The 25,850-nt window shown below is 46.0% G+C and overlaps 2 protein-coding genes across 8 annotated transcripts; one reads left to right on the forward strand and one right to left on the reverse strand.

Annotated features, from left to right (window-relative positions):
- Window positions 1-20,248: 20,248 nt before the first annotated feature.
- On the reverse strand, window positions 20,249-25,837 carry RGP1 (RGP1 retrograde golgi transport homolog (S. cerevisiae)). 7 transcript variants are annotated; one of them, XM_010846079.1, is made up of 11 exons: window positions 25,709-25,837; window positions 25,480-25,555; window positions 25,246-25,380; window positions 24,741-24,877; window positions 24,369-24,452; window positions 24,118-24,267; window positions 23,705-23,851; window positions 23,394-23,521; window positions 23,006-23,195; window positions 22,310-22,461; window positions 20,249-20,897 (listed from the first exon to the last, which is right to left on the reverse strand). In XM_010846079.1, the coding sequence occupies exons 3-11, from the start codon at window positions 25,359-25,361 to the stop codon at window positions 20,880-20,882; spliced, it is 1,122 nt and encodes a 373-aa protein (XP_010844381.1). In that variant the 5' UTR covers window positions 25,362-25,380; window positions 25,480-25,555; window positions 25,709-25,837; the 3' UTR covers window positions 20,249-20,879. The 7 variants fall into 7 exon arrangements, with proteins under 7 accessions (XP_010844381.1, XP_010844377.1, XP_010844378.1 ...); XM_010846075.1 differs by lacking the exon at window positions 20,249-20,897 and having other exon boundaries at window positions 21,057-22,461; window positions 25,730-25,837; XM_010846076.1 differs by lacking the exon at window positions 20,249-20,897 and having other exon boundaries at window positions 21,057-22,461; window positions 25,483-25,555.
- Window positions 21,040-22,031, forward strand: MSMP (microseminoprotein, prostate associated). The gene is made up of 3 exons (XM_010846081.1): window positions 21,040-21,187; window positions 21,369-21,477; window positions 21,833-22,031. Exons 1-3 carry the CDS (start codon window positions 21,058-21,060, stop codon window positions 22,011-22,013), a joined length of 420 nt encoding a protein of 139 aa, XP_010844383.1. The 5' UTR covers window positions 21,040-21,057; the 3' UTR covers window positions 22,014-22,031.
- Window positions 25,838-25,850: the final 13 nt, after the last annotated feature.

Raw genomic sequence — 25,850 nt, forward strand, 5'->3', positions numbered from 1 at the left:
TTTACAAGTTAACCAGGAGATTTATTTATAAAGACATATGACTTGGAACTTCCCTTGGGGGTGCAGTGGTCAAGACTCTGAAGTCTCAAAGCAGGGAGCCTGGGTTCGACCCCTGGTCAGGGAACTAGATCCCACATACCACAACTAAAGATCCCGCATGCCACAACGAAGACCTGGCACAGCCAATAAATAAGTAAAAATAACCTTTTTTTTTTAAAAAAAGACATATTACTTTAAGACACTTTCTGCCTGTTTTATATAACCCCACCACAGTCAGTATGCAGCTCAATAAATACTTGTTGAATAGAACTGAATCATCTAGTGTAAAATTTTTATAAATGGTTGAGATGAGGAAGAGCCCAGTGAAGTTCATACTTTACAGATGACAGTAAGTTCCTCCATTCTACTTCAAACACACTTGGCACTGTCTGTCAGCATCACCTTCTTGTTAAATCTCTTACCATGGCTTCCATCGCAGCTCATCCTCCCAGTCATCCTTCCGTTTCAGTGTCCACCGATCACTCACTGTGGTGGGGATCCTCTTCCTCCTTGGAACTGTGGTCTTCCCCTCCACACTAGCCTCATGCTCTAGCCTGCCGCTTTCTGCATTCTTCTCCCTGTAAATCACTTCCTCGGTGAGTTCATCCACAGTCATGGCATTATCTATCACCTCAGTTTCAGGTGCAACATGACCTTGTTTCCCTGGGTGTGCGCTAGTGTGCTGTCATTGTTACATATGCAAGGCATTTTGATATTGCACAACACTAATGATTAGAATTTTACAGTATAACTCACCAAGGAAAAGACTGGAGGATCTGAAGAAGAGTTGTTGGCATCAACGGCTGTAAACTCCTTCCTCCATGCCATAAAGTAAACCAAATAACAACACACAAGTAGAAAAAGTCAGCAAAGCATGTGTTTAAAACTCTCAGGTTAATGGTATCATACTTTGTTTGGAGAAGGAAGAAACTAAGTAAATGAAACAATTAGCCAACAAAATATTTTTTAAAGGCCTTAGATTCTGTATTTATAAAACTCACTTATATGAACAAAGTATATATTTTTATTAGTCATAACTCTGTTTTTTATTTTTCTGGTGGCTGGTCCTAGTTGGCTGACCACACTACTCTTATGGATTCAGCTTCAAAACAAATCTCCTTAACTGCCTCCCTCCCCTTCCAACCAGATTTCTTCCCTTAAGATTCTATATAGAAATTTCAAGCCACCACTGGGCTTATAGATTCATTATGTAGACCCAGAGTATGTAGATCATAGGTCCTGAAATAAGCTAAGGGTTACAGGCATTCCTCAGACCCAGTACATGGAACATAGAGGTTATAGACTTTTGGAATAGGAGGATGGCAATTTGGGGCCAATTTTTGAATAATCCTGGCAGGAAAGAAAGCACATGCTAGAAAGTGCCACAGAATATTACTACACAGGAAAAGTTATCAAAAGCCTTAAGGCCATGAGTAAGACTGGGCCCACCTAACCGTACACCTAAAGCAGTTAGAAAAAGCAGAACAACACCCCCCACAAAGATCAGAGCAGAAATAAAAGAAAAAAGAAAGGAAGACTGGGCCCAGATACTAGTCCAGAATAATAGATAGAAAAGCCAAGTTTCACTGAAAAGTAGAACCACTTTAACATAATAAATATGTTTCAGTCAAGCAAGACAGAAGAGAAGGAGATGATTAAGAATAGAACTATCAAGGCCCAGGGCCACCAGCACCCCCAGAGAGGGTAAAGGAAACATCTACATTACCTAGGCCCATAAAACTGGGCTGTGCTCTGTGCTGACTGCTCATTAGGGGTGCATAAGGAGGTATCTTCCAGGGCTGGCCAGCCAAGCAAAGGGGTTATTAGAAATATGTATACATATACACATTTAAAATAGATTACCAACAGTACCTAGTGTACAGCACAGGGAACTCTGCTCAGTATTAATAACCTAATGAGAAAAGAATTTGAAAAAGGATACATGTATATGTATAACTGAATGCTGTACACTCGAAACTAATACAACATTGTTAGTCAACTATACTCCAATATAAAATAAAATTAAAAAAAAAAAGAGAAGTATGTATATATGGAGGCTACTTCTCAGAAAGGGCAAGCTAGCTAAACTAAATTAAAGATCAAGAACCAAGGTGAGGACTTCACTGGTGCCTCAGTGGTGAAGAATCTGCCTGCCAATGCAGGAGACTCAGGTTAGATCCCAGATCTGGGAAGATCCCATATGTCACAGAGCAACTAAGCCCGTGTGCAAAATAAATAAATAAAATTATTAAAAAAAAAAAAAAAGAATTAGGGGAACCAACTGGGCATCAGAATCAGAGTGGTGAAGACAGAGAAAAACATGAGAATACAATTCTAGGAAGCGATAAGAATGCAACAAAACCTGTGGGAGGTCTCAGGTCCATAGACTAGGATTCACTCTGTTCTTCGGAACTTCTCACCAGGTTAAAGGCAGAGCCTTGAGAGGAACACATCTGTGTGGAAATGATTTCCTTCTTCGGAGTCCTTGCTATCTCCCGGAGTCCAGGTTTCTTCGGATTCGACAGGCAGAAGGCTGCCAGGTCACTAAGGTAGGCAAGGAGCTCCAGCTGTGCTCCTCTGGTCCTCTGTAGGCCACCTACCCCATCAGACATTATAGGTAGCTTCAGCACCATCACAAGTCCAGCCAAATGCTAACACGTCTCTAGAGTCATCTATAATAGCACACCTTCTGTGACACCACACTGCGAGCTTCTTCCAACTGACAGGCAGTTCTCTCCCAGTTTCGAACTGACTCTTCCTTCTCTTGGGTCGATTAGTGTTTCTTGAGGCTCTACTCTAGATTTTCTCCACCCAACCCTCTGTCCACAATTCTATCTATACTCATAACTCCAATGACCATTTCTACATGTTAAAGATGAATCACCAGTCCATTTCTGCCAGATCTAAATTAATATATCCAGTTGTCCACTGGATCTCTTCGCTTGATGGCCTTGCAAGCACTTTGAACTCTGATGTCCAAAACCTGATGTGATTTCTTCACCAGATATCTTCCCACCACAGTGTTCTTTAACTCAGTAAGTGATACTACCATCCACTCACACACTCAAACCAAAAACCCGAGGCATCCTTGAATTCTCCAATTCCCTTACTTTCCACATCCAAGTCTTGCTGGATATACCCTCAAATATATCCTCAAATCCATCCACTTCTCCATTGCTTCTACCCTATAGAGTCCAAACCACCATCATTTTTCACATGGCCCAATGTAACAGCCCCTCAACTTGTCTCCCAGCATCCAGTGTTGATCCTCTCCAGTCCTCCGTGTGTAAAACAGCCAAAATGCAGCGCTGGCAATGGCATTCCTCTGCATGGAACACGGATGAACTACAAACACCTACTCATGGATTTCACTGTGCACCATGATCTGACCCCTGCCTACCTCTTGAGCCTCGTCTCACATAACATCCCTCCCCTCCCCGTCTAGGCTCCGTATGCACTGAACTTCTTTCATTCCTTTCATATCTGTCACCTTTGCACATACTGTTCCCTCTTCCTGAAACATTCTTCCCACCTCTCACCTGATCACCTCAGAATCAGTCCTAAGATCACAGAGTAAACATCACTGTTTCCTTTGTAGACAAGATCCACCCCCAAAAAATGTGTATTCCAGTAATGTTCTGTGCTTTCTCAGTAATATTTTCCAAACCTAATATTGCTCAAACTTTATTATAGTTACTTGTGCTTATTCCCTTATTTCTTACTAAAGGGTATATCCTCAGTGCCTAGCACACTGTATGGCATAAAAGACTCAGTTAATATTAGAATAAATGAGAAAATGAGTCAGTGACAAAATCCAAGGAATTTGGATATGACTCCTCAAAAAATGGGCTCCTCAAGGTGAGTCAGATCAGATAAAATGTAGATGCCAGTGGAAATAGCAGATCACAGGAATCTTTCCTCCCGTGTCTGACCAGGCTAGGTGAGTGGATGTGTTTCAGCTGTATGGTTCTTCCTTGGCGATGGGTGCACCAGTGCTGAGTCACTGGTGGTGCTGAGGCAGGTACACATGGGTAGGCAGTCCCATTGCATCTGAGCGCACAGAGCGCACAGAGCATCCATCCTAACCTACCTCAGATGGGCCCAATCAGCCCCTCTTGGAAACATGTACACAGGCCTGCATCATTCCATATTCAGTCCCGCACTGCTCAGGCTTCCCTGGTGGCTCAGTGCTAAAGAATCCACCTGCCAATGCAGGAGACATGGATTTGATTGGGAAGATCCCCTGGAGCAGATAATGACACCCCACTCCAGTATTCTTGCCTGGTGGGCTACAGTCCATGGGTTTGGAAAAGAGTCAGACATGACTTAGCGACTGAACAATAACAAAGATACTGCTGAGACTCTCTTGAATGAAAATATCTCTGTCTCTCACACAGTCGCCTCTCCCTGCTTCTCTAACCAGAGATGGATCTGGATGTTAGATGGGAAGGGGACTTTGTAACAGCAGGATAGAGTTGAACTCCTTGAGCCGGTGATCCTCTGGCTTCCTACATCTCTAGGACAATGTTCCCCTGCCCCTGTTTGCTGCATATTCTGCTGGCTGGTACAATTCTTGGGTCATTCTGAGCCTAGAAATAGCCTGAGCAGCACCCTCTGGCAGACTAAATCTCATTGTCTTTCCCAGCACTATCTTCCTGAGCCTGGTTGTAAAGTCTATCACACTTCTCAGATGCTTGTATTTTCAGCACAGATGCAACAGGAACCCTTCACAGACTCTGAACCAAGGGCTTCCCTGTTCCACACAGAGATGACCCACATCTTAACCTCCAGGGTCACACATTTTCACTGAGCTTCTCTCCACTTAATATCTACATTTTCCCCCTTATTATCCAGTTCCAGTCCTACTGGACTGTGTCCAGGCTCAGTAAGAATGAGGGCCACAATGGTCTAGACATCCGCTATTGATAGATGAAGACGACTGATGATACACATGGTGTGTGTGCTGGTCCCTAATCTCTTCTTTCTCGAATCCTTTAATCTAAATTAATCAACCCTCCTTATTCATATCTGCCAAACTCCTACTTATCTTTGAGGTCTAGTTCAAGATTTGTTTCTTCTTTAAAGGTCAGCCTAAGCCACTGGTTACGTATGGTTGTGAGACCTGGACCGTAAAGAAGGCTGAGTGCCAAAGAATTGATGCCTTTGAACTTTGATGCTGGAGAAGACTCCTGAGAGTCCGTTGGACAGCAAGAAGATCAAACAAGTCAATCTTAAGGGAAATCAACTGTGCACACTCATTGGAAGGACTGATGCTGAAGCTACAGTGTTTTGGTCACCTGATGTGAACAGCCAAGTCATTGGAAAAGTCCCTGATGCTGGGAAAGATTGAGGGCAGAAGGAGAAAGGGGTGTCAGAGGATGCAATGGCTGGATGGCACCACTGATGCAATGGACGTGAACTTGGGCAAACTTCGGAAGATGGTGAGGGACAGGGAGGCCTGGCGTGCTACAGTCCATGGAGTCACAAAGAGTCAGATGTGACTGTGTGACTAAACAACAACAAGCCGTAGTGATCTCATTCTGCTCTGAATTAACACCACTTCCTCTCTGGTTATCTAATGTTAGTACTAGTTTATAAATGTTCATAGTAAGTGGTAATTATTACTGATGTTTGCGGTGGCTTGAACAATGGTGGAATAATTAACACAAATAAATTATGGCTAGTTTTAAAGGACAGATGAATGGTTAGTTATAGAAGATATCTGGCTCTCTGGCTATCAGGAAAGAGATTGAGGAGTTATTTGAAGATACAATTACCAAACTCTTTTGGCAAAGACATCAGAAGTAGGACTGGAGACAAAGATACTCCAAGATACTGTTTAGCTTAAACCAAGGAGGAGAACGTTAAGTGCAGTCACTGTGCCTTAGTAGTAACAGGAGCGCGAGCCCAGATTTTCCATTCAGTACTGCTACACTGCTTCCTGTGTTGCATTGTAGCAGGCTGTATACAACCTGAGATTCCCTTTTCTCTACAGATTGGTGACCCTCTGTGGAAAGAGGTTCTTGCTCAATCATATAATAAGTGTATTGCCAAGGATCTAATACTTGAGGAATCAGAGATAGAGGCAGTAATGTTTTCTTGACTTAGCCATGCACACAGTGGCTACTCACTAAAACACAGCCTCTCCCATTAATACGTGAACTCTGTGGAGCAAGGATGTTGTCTAGTGTGTTTACTAATGTATCTCTAGTGCCTGATTCACACAGCAGGTGATGATACATATTTTACTAGTAAATAGTTAGTACGCAATATTAGACGAAGACAACAAGACACAGAAGAAAAGTTTAATAATTCTGTTCTAGAGTACATCCGTTTTTGAGAGAGGTCTTTTAGATTCTTCCTTTCCTACTGCATCTGCTGTGCAGTGAGGACAAAGTTAAGAAGTGACCAAAATGGATCATAAACATAAACAGACCCAAATGTGAAAGTTAAAACTATAAAACTTCTAGATATACAGGAAAACACAGGAGAAGACCTTTGTGACTTTGGTATAAACAAAAAATTTTTATGCAGGGCACAAAAAGGGCTAACTAGATAAGGAAAAAGTAAGAAATTAGACTTCATCAAAAATGTAAACTTCTGGTCTTCAAAGTGATGTGATGTTGCTCAGTCGTGTCCGACTCTTTGCAATCCCACGGACTATAGTCTACCAGGCTTCTCTGTCCATGGGATTTTCCAGGCAAGTGTACTGGAGTGGGTTGCCATTTCCTTCTCCAGGGGATCTTCCTGACCCAGGGATCGAACCCAGGTCTCCTGTACTGCAGGCAGACGCTTTACCCTCTGAGCCACCAGGGAGCCCAAAAGATACCATTAAAAAAAAATAAATAAAAAGGCAAGTCACTAACATGGGCAAATACTTTCAATTCATATACTCACAGAAGACTTGTATCCAAACTTTTAAAACCTTTATAATAAAAAGAATATATAAAGAACTATTACAATGCAATAACAAGAAGCCAAACATTCCAATTCTTTAAGTGGGCAAAAGATTTAAAAAGACTTCACCAAATTTAAGATAGGTGGCAACTAAGCACATGAAAAGATGTTCAGTATCATTAGTCATTGAGAAAATGCAAACTAAAACCACAATGAGACACCACTACATACCTACTAAAATAATTTTTTTTTAACTGACAATACCAAGTGCCGATGGAGATGCAGAAACCTGGAATTTTCACAGAATGCTGGTAACTATAAAATCATACAGCCACTTTGGAGAAATTTGGCAGTTTTTTCTTTATCAAGTTAAACATTCACTTACCACAGGACCTAAGATTTCACTCCAAGTTATCTGTCCAAGGAAAGTGTATACATATCCACAAAGACTTGTATGGGAATGTTCAAAACTGGAAGGTGGAAACAAATGTCCATCAACAGGTGAATGGATAAACTGTGGTATATTCAACAATGAAATACTGCCCCACAACATAAGGGATGAACTATTGATATACACAGAAACATGGATGGATATCAAAAGCATAACGCTGAATTAAAGAAGCCATATACAGGATACATACCATATGATTCCATTTATATGAAGCTCTATGTATGGATGTGAGAGTTGGACTGTGAAGAAAGCTGAGCGCTGAAGAATTGATGCTTTTGAACTGTGGTGTTGGAGAAGACTCTTGAGAGTCCCTTGGACTGCAAGGAGATCCAACCAGTCCATTGTGAAGGAGATCAGCCCTGGGATTTCTTTGGAAGGAATGATGCTAAAGCTGAAACTCCAGTACTTTGGCCACCTCCTGAGAAGAGTTGACTCATTGGAAAAGACTCTGATGCTGGGAGGGATTGGGGGCAGGAGGAGAAGGGGACGACAGAGGATGAGATGGCTGGATGGCATCCTGACTTGATGGACATGAGTTTGGGTGAACTCTGAGAGTTGGTGATGGACAGGGAGGCCTGGTGTGCTGCAATTCATGGGGTCGCAAAGAGTCGGACACGACTGAACTGAACTGAACTGAACAGTAGGCAAAACTGATCTACAGTGAAATCTGATCACTGGATGTCTGGGGTGGGGTAGAGAGAGACGATTGCAATGGGCAAAGGGAGATTTGGGGAGGGTGACAGAAACGTTCTACATATTGACTGCAGAGATGATTACATAGATGTAGATACCTGTCAAAACTCACTGATTACACATTTAAAATGGGTTCATCTTGTTTGAATTTTTCACAGATGTGTATTACTTCTGTAATTTAAAAAGATTTGTTGTCCTTTTAAAACTCTTCTAACTGGTCAGGCTTGGTTAGTGAGAGAAGCAGGTTTTTAAGATGCTTATATAAAAGGGATTACCGTGAGTAATTATATGAAGAGACTATAATCACTGAAAGTTGGCTATGAGCCACCAGATATTACTAGCATGTTTTTGTTACAAAGTTAACAATACTTCTGTCAAACTCACTGATAGACAATTTAAAAATTTTTAAGCAAAAAAATAAATTAAATGGGCACATCTTGTATGTAAATTATATTTCAATAAAGTTGAAAAAATAATTATTTTACAACAGTTAAGGAGTTAAGTCTTTTTGGTTATCAATAATGGCTGGCCAACAAGTCATTACAAAGGTTAATCAATCCATTGTAGTATAAGAGTATCCTTGATCCATCAGCCCCTGAAACATACCAGAGGAACAGATTCTCTTATCAGCAGAAAATCAAGGAATTTGCTTTGCAATTCACAGAAGTTAGAGTGTGAATTCATACATCCTCTTGTGATTAACTGGAGTTAATTTTTAAAAAGTCAGGCCTAAGCTATGTTAAAGTGAAAGTGAAAGTTGCTCAGTCATGTCCAGCTCTTTGTGACCCCATGGACTATATAGTCCATGGAATTCTCAGGCCAGAATACTGGAGTGTAGTCTTTCCCTTCTCCAAGGGATCTTCCCAATCCAGGGATCGAACCCAAGTCTCTCACATTGCGGGCAGATTCTTTACCAGCTGAGCCACCAGGGAAGCCCATGTTAAAAAGTGCAAAAAGGTATTTTTTATCAGGTTAATGCTTCAAAAGTAAAGAATCCCCACTGTGAGAAAACAAAATACTTCTGGCATATACTCCGGCGTCTGGACCTTCCAAAGCGGGCAGCACACACACATGGCAGGCAGATGGACAGAAATGCCTCCCTGACCACACTCTATGTGGCACACAGTGGAAGAATAGCTTCTCCATCAGGAGCAGGTTGTTAGAATAGCCAGAGGGATACGGTTTTTATTTGTAATTGGGCTCACAAATGTTTATTATGATCTTTTTTTTTTAACTGTCAGTCACTGAAAAGGCTTTCTCTGCAAGCACAGAAAGGGAAGAAAGCAAAGTATATCTGCTAACTTCCCTCTCCACCTGCCTTACCTTACCCTTCTCCTTTCCTCCATCCCCTTAACTCATTACCCCTCCACTAGTAAAGTCTAAAACCATACCAGGGGGCTTGGTTGAACCAAAAGAAAAGGAAGGCCTAGGATCTGGATGTATTGATAGATAAGAAGTGGGGGAGGGTGACTGAATTCAATGAACTCTTGTCATTTCTAGTTCCAGCATCTTGCTGCTGCTGCTGCTGCTGCTGCTGCTAAATCGCTTCAGTCATGTCCAAGTCTGTGCGACCCCAAGATGGCAGCCCACTAGGCTCCTCTGTCCCTGGGATTCTCCAGGCAAGAATACTGGAGTGGGTTGCCATTTCCTTCTCCAATGCATGAAAGTGAAAAGTGAAAGTGAAGTCGCTCAGTCGTGCCTGACTCTTAGTGACCCCATGGACTGCAGCCTACCAGGCTCCTCCGTCCATGGGATTTTCCAGGCAAGAGTACTGGAGTGCGGCGTCATTGCATAATAGTACACTAATGTCCTGTCCAGCAATTAACTCTTCTGCTCCATACAAAGCCCTGTTGGGAGAATAAAATTAAATGTCTGTCCTCCCTTGACAGAAACCAAGGGATATCCTAGGGACTCCTTCCCCTAGACCCTTTCTCTCTCTATCCTGATAGAGCCATAGATGGCCCTTGACTTAAGCTTGGCCAATTAAATAATCTCATGGAACTCTTTATTTCTTTCAAAGAGTAATGCAAGAGGCAAAGACATGGCTTGCAGTGGAGCCAGGCAAGACAACCAAGCAGTTTCTTTCTCTTGTCAGTTCCAAGCCTCATTTCTTAGGTTTCCCATCCATCCTGTGAGGCTTTCTTCCATGGAGAAATACATATTTTAAGTTTCCCACCTCCCTCCCCTACCCCTCATCCTTTTTTAATCTCCCCGCCTCCATCAGAGTTAATGTCTATTACCAGTTTGGTGGTGGTGGTGGTGTTTTTCCAATTTCTACATATCCCATTTTTGTTTTTAAAAATGCATGTATGTGTCATATAAGTTGGATTATATTATACATGTTGTTACACAACATGCTTTTCCTGAGCTGTGATCTTCTATTTCTTTTGTATCATCTCATCATTTCTGATTAAAGATGTACACAAAAATCTCACCAAAGTTGGAGTCTATGGATAGGGTGGGACTCAGTTAATCTATTACATAGCCCATTTATTACTCATAAGAGAATGGGCTCAAGTTCATCTGGCTGAACAAAGATTCTAAAGAATGCCAACTACGTGTGAGGCTCAGAAGTTCTTACAGGAAACATAAGGGTTCTTGAGCACAGAAATCTCATGATGAAGACAAAGTTTCATGAAGAATAACACGGCAACAGCAAGTATAATAGACAAGAAGGAGACCCTGGACAGCAGGGAGACTGGTTCAGTGGCTAACAGAGGAGTAGATCTAAAGAAACAACACTCTAGATTACAGTGGTGGTCAGAAAAATGGAGAGAAATTTTACTGAATTTTTAAGAAGGTAGACTAGTAGAGTGGAAAAAACAATGATTGGAATTAGAAGAGCTAGATTTCAATTCTAAGACTGAAATTTATTAGCTGTGTGATATTTGGTAATATACATTCTTGCTCCATATCTTTTTCTCTGTCAATAAAATGAAGAACCTGGAATATCAGGGCTTTAAGTTTCAGGGTTTTTTTTTCCCAGCAAAACCCCCGCTCCTCTCATAGGGACAGGGTTCAGAGCCCCAGCTCTCCTTCATTATACCTCCCAGCCACTTCGTTACACCTCTGAGGCATTCTTGAGAAATCAAGAGGACTGGGATACAACATTTGAGAAATCTTTAAAGGCTCTATTATTAACTCTAATATTCAATGACTCAAGGGGGTAAGTTTGGCAGAGATGTCTAGAAAAACAGTAATGATTTTAATAGTTACCACAGAATCAAATTAGAAAGGATGAACTGACTTCTGATAAATCTGTTTCTCTTTACATGTCAAATCCAGCTTAACATCTAAATCTTGTGCAGATGGTAATCTAACCTCTATGCAAGCAATACAGTCACAAATAATTCACTGCCTAACAATTCAGCTCACTCCCATTTGAGATCCTCTAACTGTTCAAATGTTCTTCCCTGTTAAGTCAAAACTGGTTCCCCATCACTGTCATCCGAAATGAAGGTCCTTATTCCACCTTGTGAAGCTAAATCAAGTAAATCTAAGCTCTCTTCCACAGGAAAGTTGAAAGTTAAATCGCTCAGACGTGTCCAACTCTTTGCGACCCCGTTGACTGTAGCCAATCAGGCTCCTCCATCCATGGGATTCTCCAGGCAAGAATACTGGAGTGGGTTGCCATTTCCTTCTCCAAGGACAGTCCTTCAATTGTTTGAGAAGAGCTCTCAAGTCTACTTTATTCCCGTCCCCCACCACCCCACTTACTCTCTCTTGCTCTGGCCTGCCAGGAATGTTCCACAAACGTGGCTAGCTCCACTTCTGGATCAAATCAACATTTTCTAAGCATCTACCTAAAAGGAGAGATCTGCACTTCTTCAAGGCTTTAAAGAGTTAATCAAATCAGATAGTCTTCCTTGAAATAAATGACTAGCTTTATAATAAAGTGTAAATAGAACCTACATTCATTATCTGGAAACCATTATTTTCTTACTAAATTTGGAAGGAAAGTTATGATCAACCCAGATAGCATATTAAAAAGCAGAGAAATTACTTTGTCAACAAAGGTCCATCTAGTTAAGGCTATAGTTTTTCCAGTAGTCATGTATGGATGTGAGAGGTGGACTATAAAGAAAGCTGAACACCGAAGAATTGATGCTTTTGAACTGTGGTGTTGGAGAAGACTCCTGAGAGTCCCTTGGATTGCAAGGAGATCCAATCAGTCCATCCTAAAGGAAATCAGTCCTGGGTGTTCACTGAAAGGACCGATGTTGAAGCTGAAACTCCAATATTTTGGCCCCCTGATGTGAAGAGCTGACTCATTTGAAAAGACCCCGATGTTGGGAAAGATTGAAGGCAGGAGGAGAAGGGGACGACAGAGGATGAGATGGTTAAATGGCATCACTGACTCAATGGACATGAGTTTGGGTAAACTCCAGGTGTTGGTGATGGACAGGGAGGCCTGGCGTGCTGCGGTTCAGGGGGTCACAAAGAGTCGGACACGACTGAGAGACTGAACTGAACTGCACTGAACTGAAACATTAGCTGGTCCCAGTGTATCAGAAGTAGATTGCTAAATCTTTTAACCCAAAGCAAATTGTGAAAAACATCTAACTAGGGATTCAAAAAGATCTAAGACTCAAGCTCCAAAGAAACAAATATAAATAACATAAATAAATGGAAGCAGCCTGACTCCAAACTTGTAATCTCATCAGTTCTCAGGGGAATGTAATTCTCACAGGTAACAAAATTTAATTATCACCAAGGTGACCTGGAATATCAATGTTAGTAAGAAAGCTTCATTCACAATTCTTTATCCATCCATTCCATATTCCACCATGAGGTCTGCAAAATCAGGGTGTGTGGCTTAGGCCTGTGTTTCTTCCAGTCTGGGTAATCTGGGGATGGGGATTAGGAAGTAGGACCAAGTCCCTAAGGAGAAAGCAAGCTGGCATAGCCAGTCTGTGATGCCTGTGGGAGTGCTGAGACTTTATGGTTTCCTGTGCCCTGGTTGTCCTAGTAACCTGAGGCCTCCCTATTTGTGTTGGCATTGTGGGGCCAAGAGCGGAAGCAAAGCTGAAGTACCAGGAAGACTTGCAGGGAAAAAATGCGGGTAATGCAGCAGTTATGCCACAGAGGGTCAAGCCTAGGGCATAAGAATTACCAGACTTTGGGGAAAGGGGGTAGTATCTTATAAAAATCAGATTTCCAGATTCTACTTCTAGCATTTCTGATTCAGGAGATACAGGATAAGCTCACAAACCTGAAATTTTAAGAAGCTACCTCCTAAGACAAAGATCACAGTTTTGAAAACTTGGGCTAAGCAAACACATCAGCAGTTGAGGAGAAAAGGTATTGATCAATTTCAGAAAGCTGATATTCTAGCATGGTAGTTCTGAATGTGGTGGGGGCGGGGGACAGAATTTCCCTCCAGGGAACACTTGACAACCTCTGGAGATGCTTTAGGCTGTCACATCTGAGAAGGTACCTCTGACATGCAGTGGGTAGAGGCTAAGGATGCTGCTAAACATCCTACAGTATACAGAACTACTCTTGCAACAAAGGATTATCCAGCCCAAAACATTAGTAATGCCATGGTTGAAAGGATATTCTGCCCCTCAACCCCATCACCTCCCAATCCACAGAAATCAATGCTACCTACATATTCTTAGGTCATAGTACAGAGACTCATATGAGACCCCCTGGAAATCACTTGAGACCCCTAAATGATTATTTTAAATAGTGATTTAAAAAGAATACAGATGGGGGGTGGTGCTTCCCAGGTGGTGCCCATGGTAAAGAATCCGCCTGTCAATGCAGGAGTCATAAGAGACACAGGTTCATTACCTGGGTCAGGAAGATCCCCTGGAGAAGGGCATGGCAACCCACTCCAGTATTCTTGCCTAGAGAATGCTATGAACAGAGGAGCCTGGCGGGCTATAGTCCATGGGGTCACAAAGAGTTGGACATGACTGAAGCGACTTAGTACACACGCAGATAAGGAGAAGATGAAAATAACAGATAATAAAGAGAGGCAGGTATGGACAACAGTGGTGAGCTAAGAGGGGAATCAAGGGAGGACAAGGCACTGGGTGACCACAGTGGGAAACGAATGCTGCACTCCTGGTGGATGTAGGCCATGAAGACCAGGGAAGAGAAGATAAATCTATTAAAATATCACAGAAGCAAAAAGAAAGAAAATGAAGAAACTGTGAAGAAGTAGTTTTAGAGTTGGCCAAGAATAGATCTGGAATGAAAACAAACTGTTAGAGACACTTCTTCTAAACAGTGACAAATAAGGATTTCTCAACAATGATTTAAAAAAAAAAATGAGAGGACCCTTAGAAAGAAATCAGGAATTATGTGAAGAAAGGAAAAACGTAATTATTTATGACCTTCTAGCCCTAATCACCCCCCAAGAAAGATGGATCCAGAAAAAGTTCCCTGGCTTCACTGAGCAGAGACAAGGAAAGGGAAGGAGAGCTGGAGGAAGTGTACGCCCAGAAACCCTTCTTCAAGGAGAAGGGGGCAAAGGTGGTGCTCTAGGAGCATGGAGGAGCAAGGTCAGAGAAGAGGAGGAAGGGGAAAGATAAGCGAGAGGGACTTCAGGGACTCTCGGGGACAGAGATTAAAGGAGGGATTTTTGTTTTCAGTGTTGCTTTTGAAATATGGGAGATGAGATATAAGCTTCCTTTTCTATCTCTTCTAAGAAATGTCCAGTAAAAACTGACATTACTCATCAGGGCTTTGGGGTTGGGTTTGTGTTTCTTTCCCAGGTGTGACCACATGTAAGACTGGCCTCCAGACAGATAAAGAGCTCAGTTACATATGTTTTACTATGTCTGAGATGACCATAAGATTTCTGGAGCAGCCGAAAGACAGCCTCATATGACAGTGTACTAACTCCTGGAGTTTGGAACTATACTAACACAAGAGTCACATCTGGCCATTTAAATTTAAATTAACTAAAATTTAAAATTCCAGTCCTCAGTCATACTAGCCACATTTCAAGTGCTCAACAGGCACATGTGGCTAGTGGCTACTGATTAGGCAGGACAGGTAGAGAACACTTCCAGCATAATAGAAAAGTTCTACTGAACCGTGTGAGAGTAAAGGAAAAAAAGCTTAAATAGCTAACAAAAAACAAACTCTTTCAAATCTTTAAAGAGCTGCTGCATTGAAAAACAAGTCAATTTCCCCATACTGTTTCAAAGAGCAGAATTGTGGGAATGGATGAGATGCTAGCAAGGCAGACTTCTGCTGAACAACACGCGAGTAACTTAAAGCTAGCTGACCACAGAATGGGCCGCTTCCACTACAGATGGCAGTAATCCATTCCATTCAGTAGAGACAGTCAAGCAAAGACCTCCTTGGTCATATTCCAGAGATAATAAAGAAGTAGATGCCTTCTCAGTATCTAGTTTTGACTCTATAACTTTAATAGCAATTTATAAGTGAGATAAAAATGAAAGTCATAAATGGAATTTCAAAGGTTACTACTATCAGAAGTAGACTGTGGGGCAAGCATGAAAAATTGAACCATCTAAATAGATAAGAAACTCAGTTAGAATTAATGGTGTTTGCTGCTGCTGCTTAGCTGGGGGTTAATTATTAGTAGTGGGGGCTATCATTTACATAGCAATTTGTAAGGAGAAAAAGTTAAAAAGAAAAATTTGGTAATAGTTCCAATGGTACAGCTACAACACAGGGCAATTTCAATATAGATTATCAATGGAAACCTGACTATGGTTGAAATTGGTACTACAACCAAAGAATCTTTTATGTTCTCTGCCAGAGAGAATATGAGTTGTCTGGGTACAGCAACTATTCTTGGGACTCTGGCCCCTTCACCCCATCCTCCCGCCATTCACCACAACCTTACAAGTCATGTCTCTCAACTCTTGAAACTCAATCACCTTCAAACTGTCCCTTCATCTCCAGAAGAATGATTCCTCTCCTCCTCATCTGAATAAGAATGGCAAAGGATATTGTCTCTTAACCTTCTATCCTAGCTATGAATCTACCCACCCTCATCTTCCACTCCCAAATGTATTTGGCTTGCTCATAATGTAAAATACACTGAATAGACATATTCATAGTCATATACTGACTTATGGTTCTATTGTCTGTGTACTTTGGTATGTGCATGTATATGAGAACATTCATGCACACACACATTGATAACACCTGTTACTGGTAAGAATTTAGGAATCTGGCACCAGGCTGATGAAATGCACTATACACTACCTAGTACAACACCAAGCTTAAGTGGTCACTCAAGGGACTTTCCAATAATAGCCCAGTCATGCTTCTGGATGCAAAATGTGGGCAGATGAGACTGAAGTAGAAGTGAATTTGAAAACTTTTTTATTTTTGTAGGAAATATAATGGGGGGAAAAAGAATCTTGTGCTATATCTACTGGAAGAATGTTTAGTCACAAGGAGAAGGTTGAACCTGTGCTGAAAGTAAGCATAATAGAGTGTACAGAATTCAGAGTAAGAAAAAGGTGTTAGAAGAGGAAAGAAGACAAAAGTGGATCATGCAGAATAAATAAGGTCTAACCCTTTAAAAATCCCAGGTTTTACCGAAGAGAAAGGAAGAAAAAGATTTTCAATATGAGAGAGTTTAGAGTTTAAGATGGAAAAGAGCCAGAAAGGGCTGCAGGCTTTAAAAAAAAAAAAAAAAAATCAATGAAGAAGCAGTGGTGTATGCTGGCAAAGAGAAGTGTAGAGTTGAGAGGAGGGAGAGAATTTATGGTGGAGGAAGTTGGTGTGAAGTTTTCCTCTAAAGATGCCCAGCAGAGCAAAGAAGGAATGAAGGTAAAAGCCACTGGGAATAAGGTAGGGCTGGGGTTGAAACAGCACGGGAGAGAGGAACAGAGCCCAAAGTAGGAAATTATTTTCTTTTAAAAAAATTAACCGACCCAGATTTCCTTGTGTGGAGCCAAAAGTAACTGGAATTTAAGGATCTTTAAAATAAATTACAACGATCCTAATCCTTGCAATTGCCTTTGGCCCAGGATAAAATACATTTAAAAGATCATGATAGAATTAGTGTAAGTTTCTGACACTGTAGAGTTGATTTTAGAAGAGAAATCAGACTAATAAATTGCTGTTTACATAAATATTATTGAATAACACAACTTTAGCTGTATCTCTTTTTATCAGCCACAAGGTAAATATAGAAACTTTATAGTTACACACACATCCACAGAAGACAATAAGTAACCTAACATATATGGTAAAGTTGTTACTTGTCTTTCTATGCTGAATGCCAATGAAATGTTTTAATGGATTTAGGATATATAGTTGCAGGTTAAAGGGCTGCACAGACAAAAGTTAGAGTTAAAAATAAAGACCATAGATGAGGGACAGGAAAAGAAGAAGTTCTATGCCACTGACACAGAACTGAGGCATTAACAACACAAGAATTTCCACACATCAGTGACAGGAACGAGGCGCAAAAGCAAGACAAAGGAAAAGACTCGATGCCATGTAACTAAACTTTGAGTTTTAAATCAAACACTGAATCAGATTCTTCAACTTTTCTATTTTTAAAAATTCAAATAACTTAAGCTGTTTGACAAATGTAGCCATGCAATTTTAAATGACTATAAAAATTAGAGGATTAATGCTTAGCCCTTTGGCAAAGACCAAAGATGGTAGTAGTGCTAGACACAGATAACCTTGCCTCCAAGCTCCTCATTATTACTTAAGAGACCATCGATTCTACCTACGGGGCCAGTCCGGATTCCTTATCGCCGTGCCTTAATCAAGGTCTTCAACGACTTCGTCACAATAGGACCCTGAGAGCCCTAACTCCCACTCCTCTCTAACCTGCTTCTCACTCTCGGGGTGCACCGGCATCTGGGGGGTGGCCATTTTCCCTTCCCACCTGGGGGGGTGTGTGGGGGGCGGGGGTGGCCTTCCATCTAATGCTCTGGCGGCCCAAGCCTGTCCCGTACTCCAGCCAACAGCGATCTCGCTCCACAGCCCCACACTCCTCGCTGCCCTTCCCGGCCTCCTCCCCGACTTTCTCAATTGCCCCTGGGCCCCTCTCCCTGGGCTTGAATTTTCCCGAGGGTTCGGGAGCTGGCGGGGGCTGTCGGTGGGCGTCTGTTAGGTGTTCAAGCCCGGGGCGAAACCCAGACCCCGACCCCTCGGGGGCCCTCCCCCCAACTCTCTCTCGGCGCATCCACGACCCTCCTCGGGCTCCTCACTCCCAGCCGCCCCCTGGGGCTCTGGCCCCCAAATCTCCCCACGGCCGCTGCCAGTCCCTCCGGTCCTGTCCGGCTGGGGCGTCGGAATGCGCTCACTTCCTCCCGGCGCGCACCTGCCTGGCGCGGTTGGAGCGCCGCCCGGCCGGGCCTCCGGCGGATGTTTTTCTGTCCCCGCGTAGGCAGCGCGAGCCAGACGTCCCTCCCGGCCCGAAAGCCAACCGCCGCGCCCCCCACAACTGGCATCCCCGACAGCCATGCCCCAGGCACACGCGCGCGCGCACACACACACCCCAACAAGGGTGGCCCTGGTCCTGAGAAGCTCCACAGATGCACACATGAGCCCGCACACCAGCAGGCTTGCAAGAAACCGGCTCAACCACCCCGCCACACACCTACACTGCAACTTCTTGGAGAGGGCTCCTGTCTCCGCTCCAGACTTCCTGCAGAAGCAGCCCCCTACTCCTGCCCCTGTGTGCCTACCTCCTCTTCACTACAGGCGGGAACTCTCACCCCTGTCCCATGACCTCTCACACACCAATCCCCACTGGCTCCCCTCTGCCTACAGCATGACCACCACTCCCTTCAAGCTCTCTCACTAGTGTCTTCCCCCCCATGGGGTTGGCTCCAGGTTGCAGGAGCAGAAGGAAGTCTATGGTCCAAGCATCAAGAGTGTCAGCTGCTGTCCCCACAAAGGCAGCAGCAGAGCTACTGGCCACTGACAGGATTTCTGGGCCCTTGTGTTGGTCAAGCCTTTGAATCCACCTGCTCCAGCCCAGAGAATTCCAAGGCCATGCCTCCCACATGCCAGCCTACATCAGGGCACCCTGCTCCCATTTTTTTTTCCTCTTGCTGCTCCTGAGATGGAAAGCATATCAGACCTGACTAGGGTGAAGGTGCGGTACAGTCCTCATCTCCAGCCATGTAAGCTGTCTTCTTGGAAAAGGATAGGGAGTTCAGAGGACTGATGAAGCTGTTTCTGAATGGTGACAAGGGGAGAGGGAGGGTAGTCCTCTAGAAGTAGTTGGATTGGAACCACTGGGTTACAGGGAGGGGTAGTCTAGGGGTAAATGGCACTGGAGACTTAGAAGGAAAATAGAATAAGTGCCAAAGTGATTGACCTTGTTGGTAGGAGAGTGATAGCTGGAACAGGGGTCTTTGGAGTGTGAAATAGTGAAAGAAATCTGGTGTAGCTGGGGCAATTAATACCAAAGGCTGGCATTAGACTTGTCAGAAAGGAGAACTTGAGAGTTCACAGGAGGATGGGAAGAAATGGTTCAGAAACCTTATGAGAAAAAGCAGGAGTCCCAAAGTTAGCTGGAAGGATTTGATATGTCTTCCCGGGAAGAAGTGAGGGTTCTGACCTAGGAAAAGGAGGCTTATCAGCAACTCTGTTCTCAAAGCGGACATTTAGAGTTTCAAAGACACAAGGACCAAAACCATCCTGGAGGTAATTTTTGAAGGAAGTAGTAGGATGAAAGGAGCATACGTGTGCAAGTGAAAAAAATCTATAGCAGCCCCAACAGAAGCTGTGGGCCATGCACACAGGGCTCCTCTGCATCATTCAAAGAATGGAACATCTAGCACTGACCACAGCAGTTTACTCTTTCCAGAGGGCTATGTGCCAGGCACAGCGCTAGGAGCATGACATGCATTATCTCATGGAATCCTCTTGATGGTCTTATGAGTTGGTATCACTATTCCAATTTACAGATAAGGGAACAGGTTTAGAAAGGTGAACTAACTTCCTCAATGTCACATAGCTTTTTAGTAGAATTAGGATCTAAATCTAGAGTCTGACTCCACAACCTATGCTCTTAATCACCTCTCTTCAGGTTCTCCACAACCTACAGGAAATCCAAAAGAGGATGTCAGAGGATACGTTCCTAAATCCTCATTCCGTAACATAGGAGAAAAGAGGGGCCTCTCTTGTGAAAACTGGAATGACCCATACCGTGAGGGCACTTAGAGATGTTCCTCTTTGAAAAGAACCATTCCCAGATATGGCAAGATCTTTTATTTGCTGTGTGTTTGGGGTGATTAACAATGGATAGTCTTATCTCTGGGATGCCTGTAAAAAAAAAGAGACACCTGCCCCCAGCCCCCCACCCCTAACCTCTGAGGGGCAGCCATGTCTCTAGGACACTGCAAGGAGACCCTGCCCTGGGGTCTGAGAGAAACATCCTCCACACCAGGTGCCTGTTTGCTCTCCTGGAGCCTCTGGCCGTCGCACCCTACTGCATCTCCTTGGTTTGGCTGGGGCACAGGATTAGCCATCCCCAGGAAATGCCTCCCTCCGGTCCAGGCAGGGATCCCAGCGTACACACCCCTGGAGAGTGTGTGTGTGTGTGTGTGTATTACGGGGCGGGGGGAGATGGTGGAATGCTTCCTTCTCTCCAGGCCAGGGAGAGTTCTGGGGACCACCTGGGGGCCCTCACCCCACCCCCTCCTTGCTGGGGAAGTGCCCAGTCCAGTGCCCCTTCCCCGGCCACCCTCCTCCCCCTGGCTGTGTGGGGGCATGAATCAGCTCTCACAGCTTGTTAAAGCTAGACCTCTTGTTTTCATGCCCTCACCTCAGGAAACAGAGTTACGGCTTTTCCAGCTCCACTCAGCAGGGGGCCAGGGTCCTCACTTTATAAACATCCCCAAGCCTGTGAGAACAGAGGGCACGGAGATGGTGTAAGACAGGCGCCCAGGGGAGAGAGACAGAAGCTAAGGCTCAAGGAGAGGAACAGAGAAGAGCCAAGGAAGAGGAGGCCAGAGCAGCCTGAACGGAAGCCAAGAAGGGTCCGAAAGAGCTGTGCTGCCGGAATGGCCCCAAGGACACCCTGGGTGGGACAGGCTGCGGGAACTCGGGGAGGCTGGGGGGTCATCTACTTGGTGGTATCTCTGCTCCTCCAGCACCCAGGAGTCCACAGCAAGTGCTACTTCCAGGCTCAAGGTAAAACTGGGTGAGGCATAAGGAAGGATGGGTGCAGAGGGCACTGGGAGGAAGGGCTCAGAGGTGGTCCTGTTGCAGCAAACCCAGACTCCCTGGAGCTGGGACAGAGGAGAGACCACACGTAGGGGCAGCGTGCCCTTACTCCTCCACTCTGGCTCTAACATTTCCTGTTCTTCCCCAGCCCCCTGCCACTATGAGGGGAAATATTTCACCCTGGGCGAGTCTTGGCTCCGCAAGGACTGCTTCCACTGCACCTGTCTGCATCCGGTCGGTGTGGGCTGCTGTGATACGTGAGTGACCAAAGGTGGCCAGAGAGAATGGCTCCGATATGAGGGACTGAGAGCTGGCCAGGGTGTGACTAGATTGCTCTGATGTGAGAACGAACGGAGTAGCAGTAAGAGGCTGGCTGAACCGACAAGAAGGTGTGAGAGGCTTCAGGCTACAGAGAGAGGGGAGTTAGATGGATCTGGAGGAAAAGTACTCCTTCTATGAAATGAAAAAAATCCATATATGGCAGGCAAGAGAAACACTGCAGGGCTGGGGGCACTGGGGAGACATGGGAGGAGTGCTGGGGAGGGGATGAGGCGCAGGGAGAAAGGTGGACCTTCACTGTCTTGACCCTTCCCCCATCCTTCGGTTCCCCAGGTCCCAGCATCCTATCGACTTCCCTGCGGGCTGTGAGGTACGCCAGGAGGCAGGAACATGCCAGTTCTCCCTCGTGCAAAAATCTGACCCTCGGCTGCCCTGCAAAGGGGGAGGGCCCGACCCAGAGTGGGGCTCAGCTAACACCCCTGTGCCTGCGGCGCCTGCTCCCCACTCCAGCTAAACACAACTGACTGCCCTTCTGCTGACCGCCCACTGCTGCTGCCACTTCCAGGGAAACCACTAGCAGCTGCTGATTTATTCTGAATAAATAAGTTAACGCTCCAGCCGAAAGCCTGTCTCTCATTATCTGTGCCACTGGACCCCAGGTGGGAACAATGGGCCCTACTAGAGCCCAGGGGCTGAGTTCTCAGGATCCTGAAGAAGGCTGTGCCACGTGGGTCAGTTTCAGATGGTTATAGTGCTGGTGCTGGGGCCAGGGGCCGCGTAGGAGGCCAGGGTAGGGCTTGTAGGCAGCACCTTGATGGGCAGGTCCCAGCTGAAGGTGTCCACAGGCACTTGCTCAGGTCCCGTCCAGGTGGCGGGCTCAGGCTGTTCCACAGGAGGTAGGAGCACCAAACCGGGTTCTCGGGAGGTGACAAACTCAAAATGCAAACGCCACTTCAAGGATACTGCGGCGGGCGGGGGTGGGGGGGGGGAGATAAAGGCAGAAGCATTTAGACACCAGGAGTAAAAGCCAATGACAGGATGTGGTTAGTAAATTAGAAAACAAAAACGAAACCCCGTATTCAGGAAGAGCAGGGAAGTCATGGGGCAGGGAGCCAGGATTGAGGATTTCACTCAAGAAATCTAGTGTGTTGTCACTGGAAACATGACAATAAGGACAAGAGCATCAGGTACCTAAGAACCCAAGTGTGGGACAGTCAGGACTTGGTAGCTTGAAGCAAATGCTCTTTGGAATCAGAGTGAGGAATCAGAGATAAGTGCACCACAGGGTCCCAGTGGGCAGGGGGAGAGGAGATCTGCACAGCTGTTAAGAATTTAGGGGTCCGTGCACCCAAGAAACAGGTTGAAGTTCTGAGGAAGTGTTAAGGGTCAGAGGTTGGATGTGGAAACTTCTGGGCGTGTGTTAGGAACCAGGATCCATTATACTGTACCAAAGCACAGCATTTTACCCTGGGCTCCCCTCGCCCCCAACAATGGTCAGGGTCTCACCAATGGCTGTGCAGAAGCCTGGGGTGGAACTGAGAGGGATGGGGAGAGAGAAGCTCGTTCTGGTTGTGTGTAGGCAGGACTCCTGGTGCCGGGCATGAGTGATGTGGGACACCGAGGGGGCACCTCCTGCCCCGCGGCGCCGCTGGTACTCAGGCTGCACACGCTCCTCTGTCTGTAAGCTCACTGAGAACTGCGATCAAGAAGACAAGGGTGTGTAGGCAGGCACAGGGACGTGCTGACTGGGCGGGAGGGCAGCCCAACCTCATGCTGTTTTACCAGAGGGCCCTGGGTGACACCCACTTCTCCATGCCACCCGTCTCTGCAGGCCCTCTCCTTCCACCCTAACCCTTCAGGCCCAGTTCCCCCAAAGTTCCCGCTCCTCTCTCACCTGCAAACAAGCTACAGTTCCTTCCCCTAAGTTTAAGGTCCCCACCACATCCTCGCCAAGTCTGTATACAGATTTGAAGATGCCAAATGTCCCAACTTTTCCTCGGCCATCACTGATGTTGTACAGATCTGGGGAGAGACGGACACAGTAAGCCTGGGGTCCATACTGGGGAGTCCAAAAGGTGGGCCTTCCTTTATAATCATGAACTATCTGTGGGTCCTCAAAAGAATGTGGCGGTTAGGAGAGTCTGGCTCTGAGACAGGAATACTACAGGGGAGGAAGGGGCGGGGCAATTCTGGAAGGATCCTCACGGAGGCTGCGGCAGGATGTGGCAGCCATGAGGCGCTCCCCAGCCAGCTCGGTGAGCCATGAATCCTTCTTCCCACCTTCGTCCTCCTCCAGGAATGGACTGGATGGGGCTACAGCCTCATCCTGGGGAAACCGGACATCTTGAAGGCCTAGAGAGAGAGTGAGTGGAGAGGTGGTGGGAGAGAAGAGCAGTGGTTAGGGTTTTAGATGCCAACCGTCAATGTTGAAGGTACAGGGCGCCACAACTGAGGGGTAGGCATCTCACCTGTGCTCCAGGACTTTCTCTCCCCAACTCCCTCACACCTTGACTAAGATCAGGAAGCTTCCCTCCAGCCCCTTTCACAAACTCTCTAAAGAGCATTACTGCTTTGGTGAGGCTCTTCCCCAGCCCCTCCCTCCAGGAACCCTTGCTTACCAGTGAGCACAAGAACCCTCAGAGGGACCCTCAGTAAAGTGATGGGTGAGTTGACACGCTGGCAGCCAATGGTCAGTTTGTAGACATACTTGACTGACTGACCCCGAAACGAGGGTGGTCCCTCTACAGGCAGCACTTCGCTGTAGGAGTCTGGTTGGGAAGCAGTAGTCAGGGCAGCTGGAAGTAGCCAGAGAGGTCCTCCCTCCAGGAGCCGCAGAAGGCAATCCAGGGGCGCGGGGGCAGTCACTCACATGATTTGGACTCTCCAGGGTCTAGCCTCAGGTCACAGAAGAGGATTTTTGGTGGAGTGGAAAGGATACATTGACCTCTCTCACCTAAAAAATAGAAGACGGCAACTTAATAACCTCATTGTCTAGCGCTGGAGAAGACTAGCACAGCAAGTGAGGGCAGTAAGCACTGCCAACACAGGGCAACCCAAACTAAGCCACTCCTTTTTCCTCAAGGTGAGACAGGAACAGCTTTACACCACCCAAAACAATAATTACACTCCACCACATCCCCAGTAGGACAGAGACTGTAATGACCCACCAGAACAATCTGACAACTTCACCCTTGGGTAACAATGATTCCATCCCTCTGAGGGCAAAAGCCCCATCTCTAACCTCGGTGTGGAAGAAGGACAGTCTGGCTCTCAGGCTGGACATCTGGCTGACTGGAGTCGGGGGGAGGAAGTGCCACTCGACTCTCACTGGCGTGGAACTGGCAGTGGATTTGGGCACTGGCCCAGGCCAGAGCCTCACTATGGGAGCAGGAAAAGAGGGCATCAGAGGGGAGTTCCTGACCTCACAAACGCTCTCCCAAACTCCCTACCACACTGAGAAGACCAACAGAGAGGTGGCTGTCATCCGGATCAGAGAATCCAGAACCCCAAAGAGAAACCATTATACAAAGAGAAGTATACCATAGGTAGCAGGGGGAGGAGAGAGGAAAGGCGAGCTGAGGGCTATGTCACCCACATCTTCTGTTAACTAGCCCTTCCCTACAATGAGAGCACAATGAACAAGGTGGTGGTGATGTAGCCACAGGACGGTCTGAGCTCTGGCTCAGCACTACAGATACCAGGCTTCCTCCCAGAAGGGCCGCTTTCTTCAGTACCAGTGTCCCCACCTGGATGCAGAAGTGGCAGTTGGGGGCAGGGGATTGGTGACTGTAACCACACACTCCAGGGCCTCCCCTGCCAGAAACACAGGACCTCTGCTCAGCTCTGCTACCACTTCAATCATGGCAGCTCCGGGATCGGATCTAGAAGGAAACAAGGCGTATCAGAGGTCAGTACCATGGCAGGGAAGGGTGTCTCGGGCGAGCCTGGGGGTGAGGACCGAGGAAACGGGCGTTCAGTACCACGGTGTCAGAGGGAAGCGCCCAGGTTTGGAGTGCGGGAAGGCGGAAGGCAGGTACGGCGGCAGCTGACCGGGCACTGCAGAGGGAGACGGCGCCGCTTAGGGTCCCAGCCCCCCGCCCCTATCGGCGCCAGGTCATCCCCTCTCTTCCCGTCCGGGACCCCCAGGCCACCCCCGACCCCTTCCCTGGAGGTTTCACCTCCCAGCCCGGGGCCCCGGCCGCCCGGCACCTCGCGCCCAAGCTCGGATACCCCTCAGATCGAAACAGGGGGCCAGACTGAAACAGGGAGCCGTGCCTCGAAGGCCTCGGCCGCCCGCCCTCCGGGCCCGGCCAAGTGCGTGGCTGCGGCCGCGGCAGAGGCGGGACTTCCC

Source organism: Bison bison, unplaced genomic scaffold, assembly GCF_000754665.1.
Source record: "Bison bison bison isolate TAMUID 2011002044 unplaced genomic scaffold, Bison_UMD1.0 scf7180017864230, whole genome shotgun sequence".
Classification (NCBI taxonomy): Eukaryota; Metazoa; Chordata; class Mammalia; order Artiodactyla; family Bovidae; genus Bison; species Bison bison.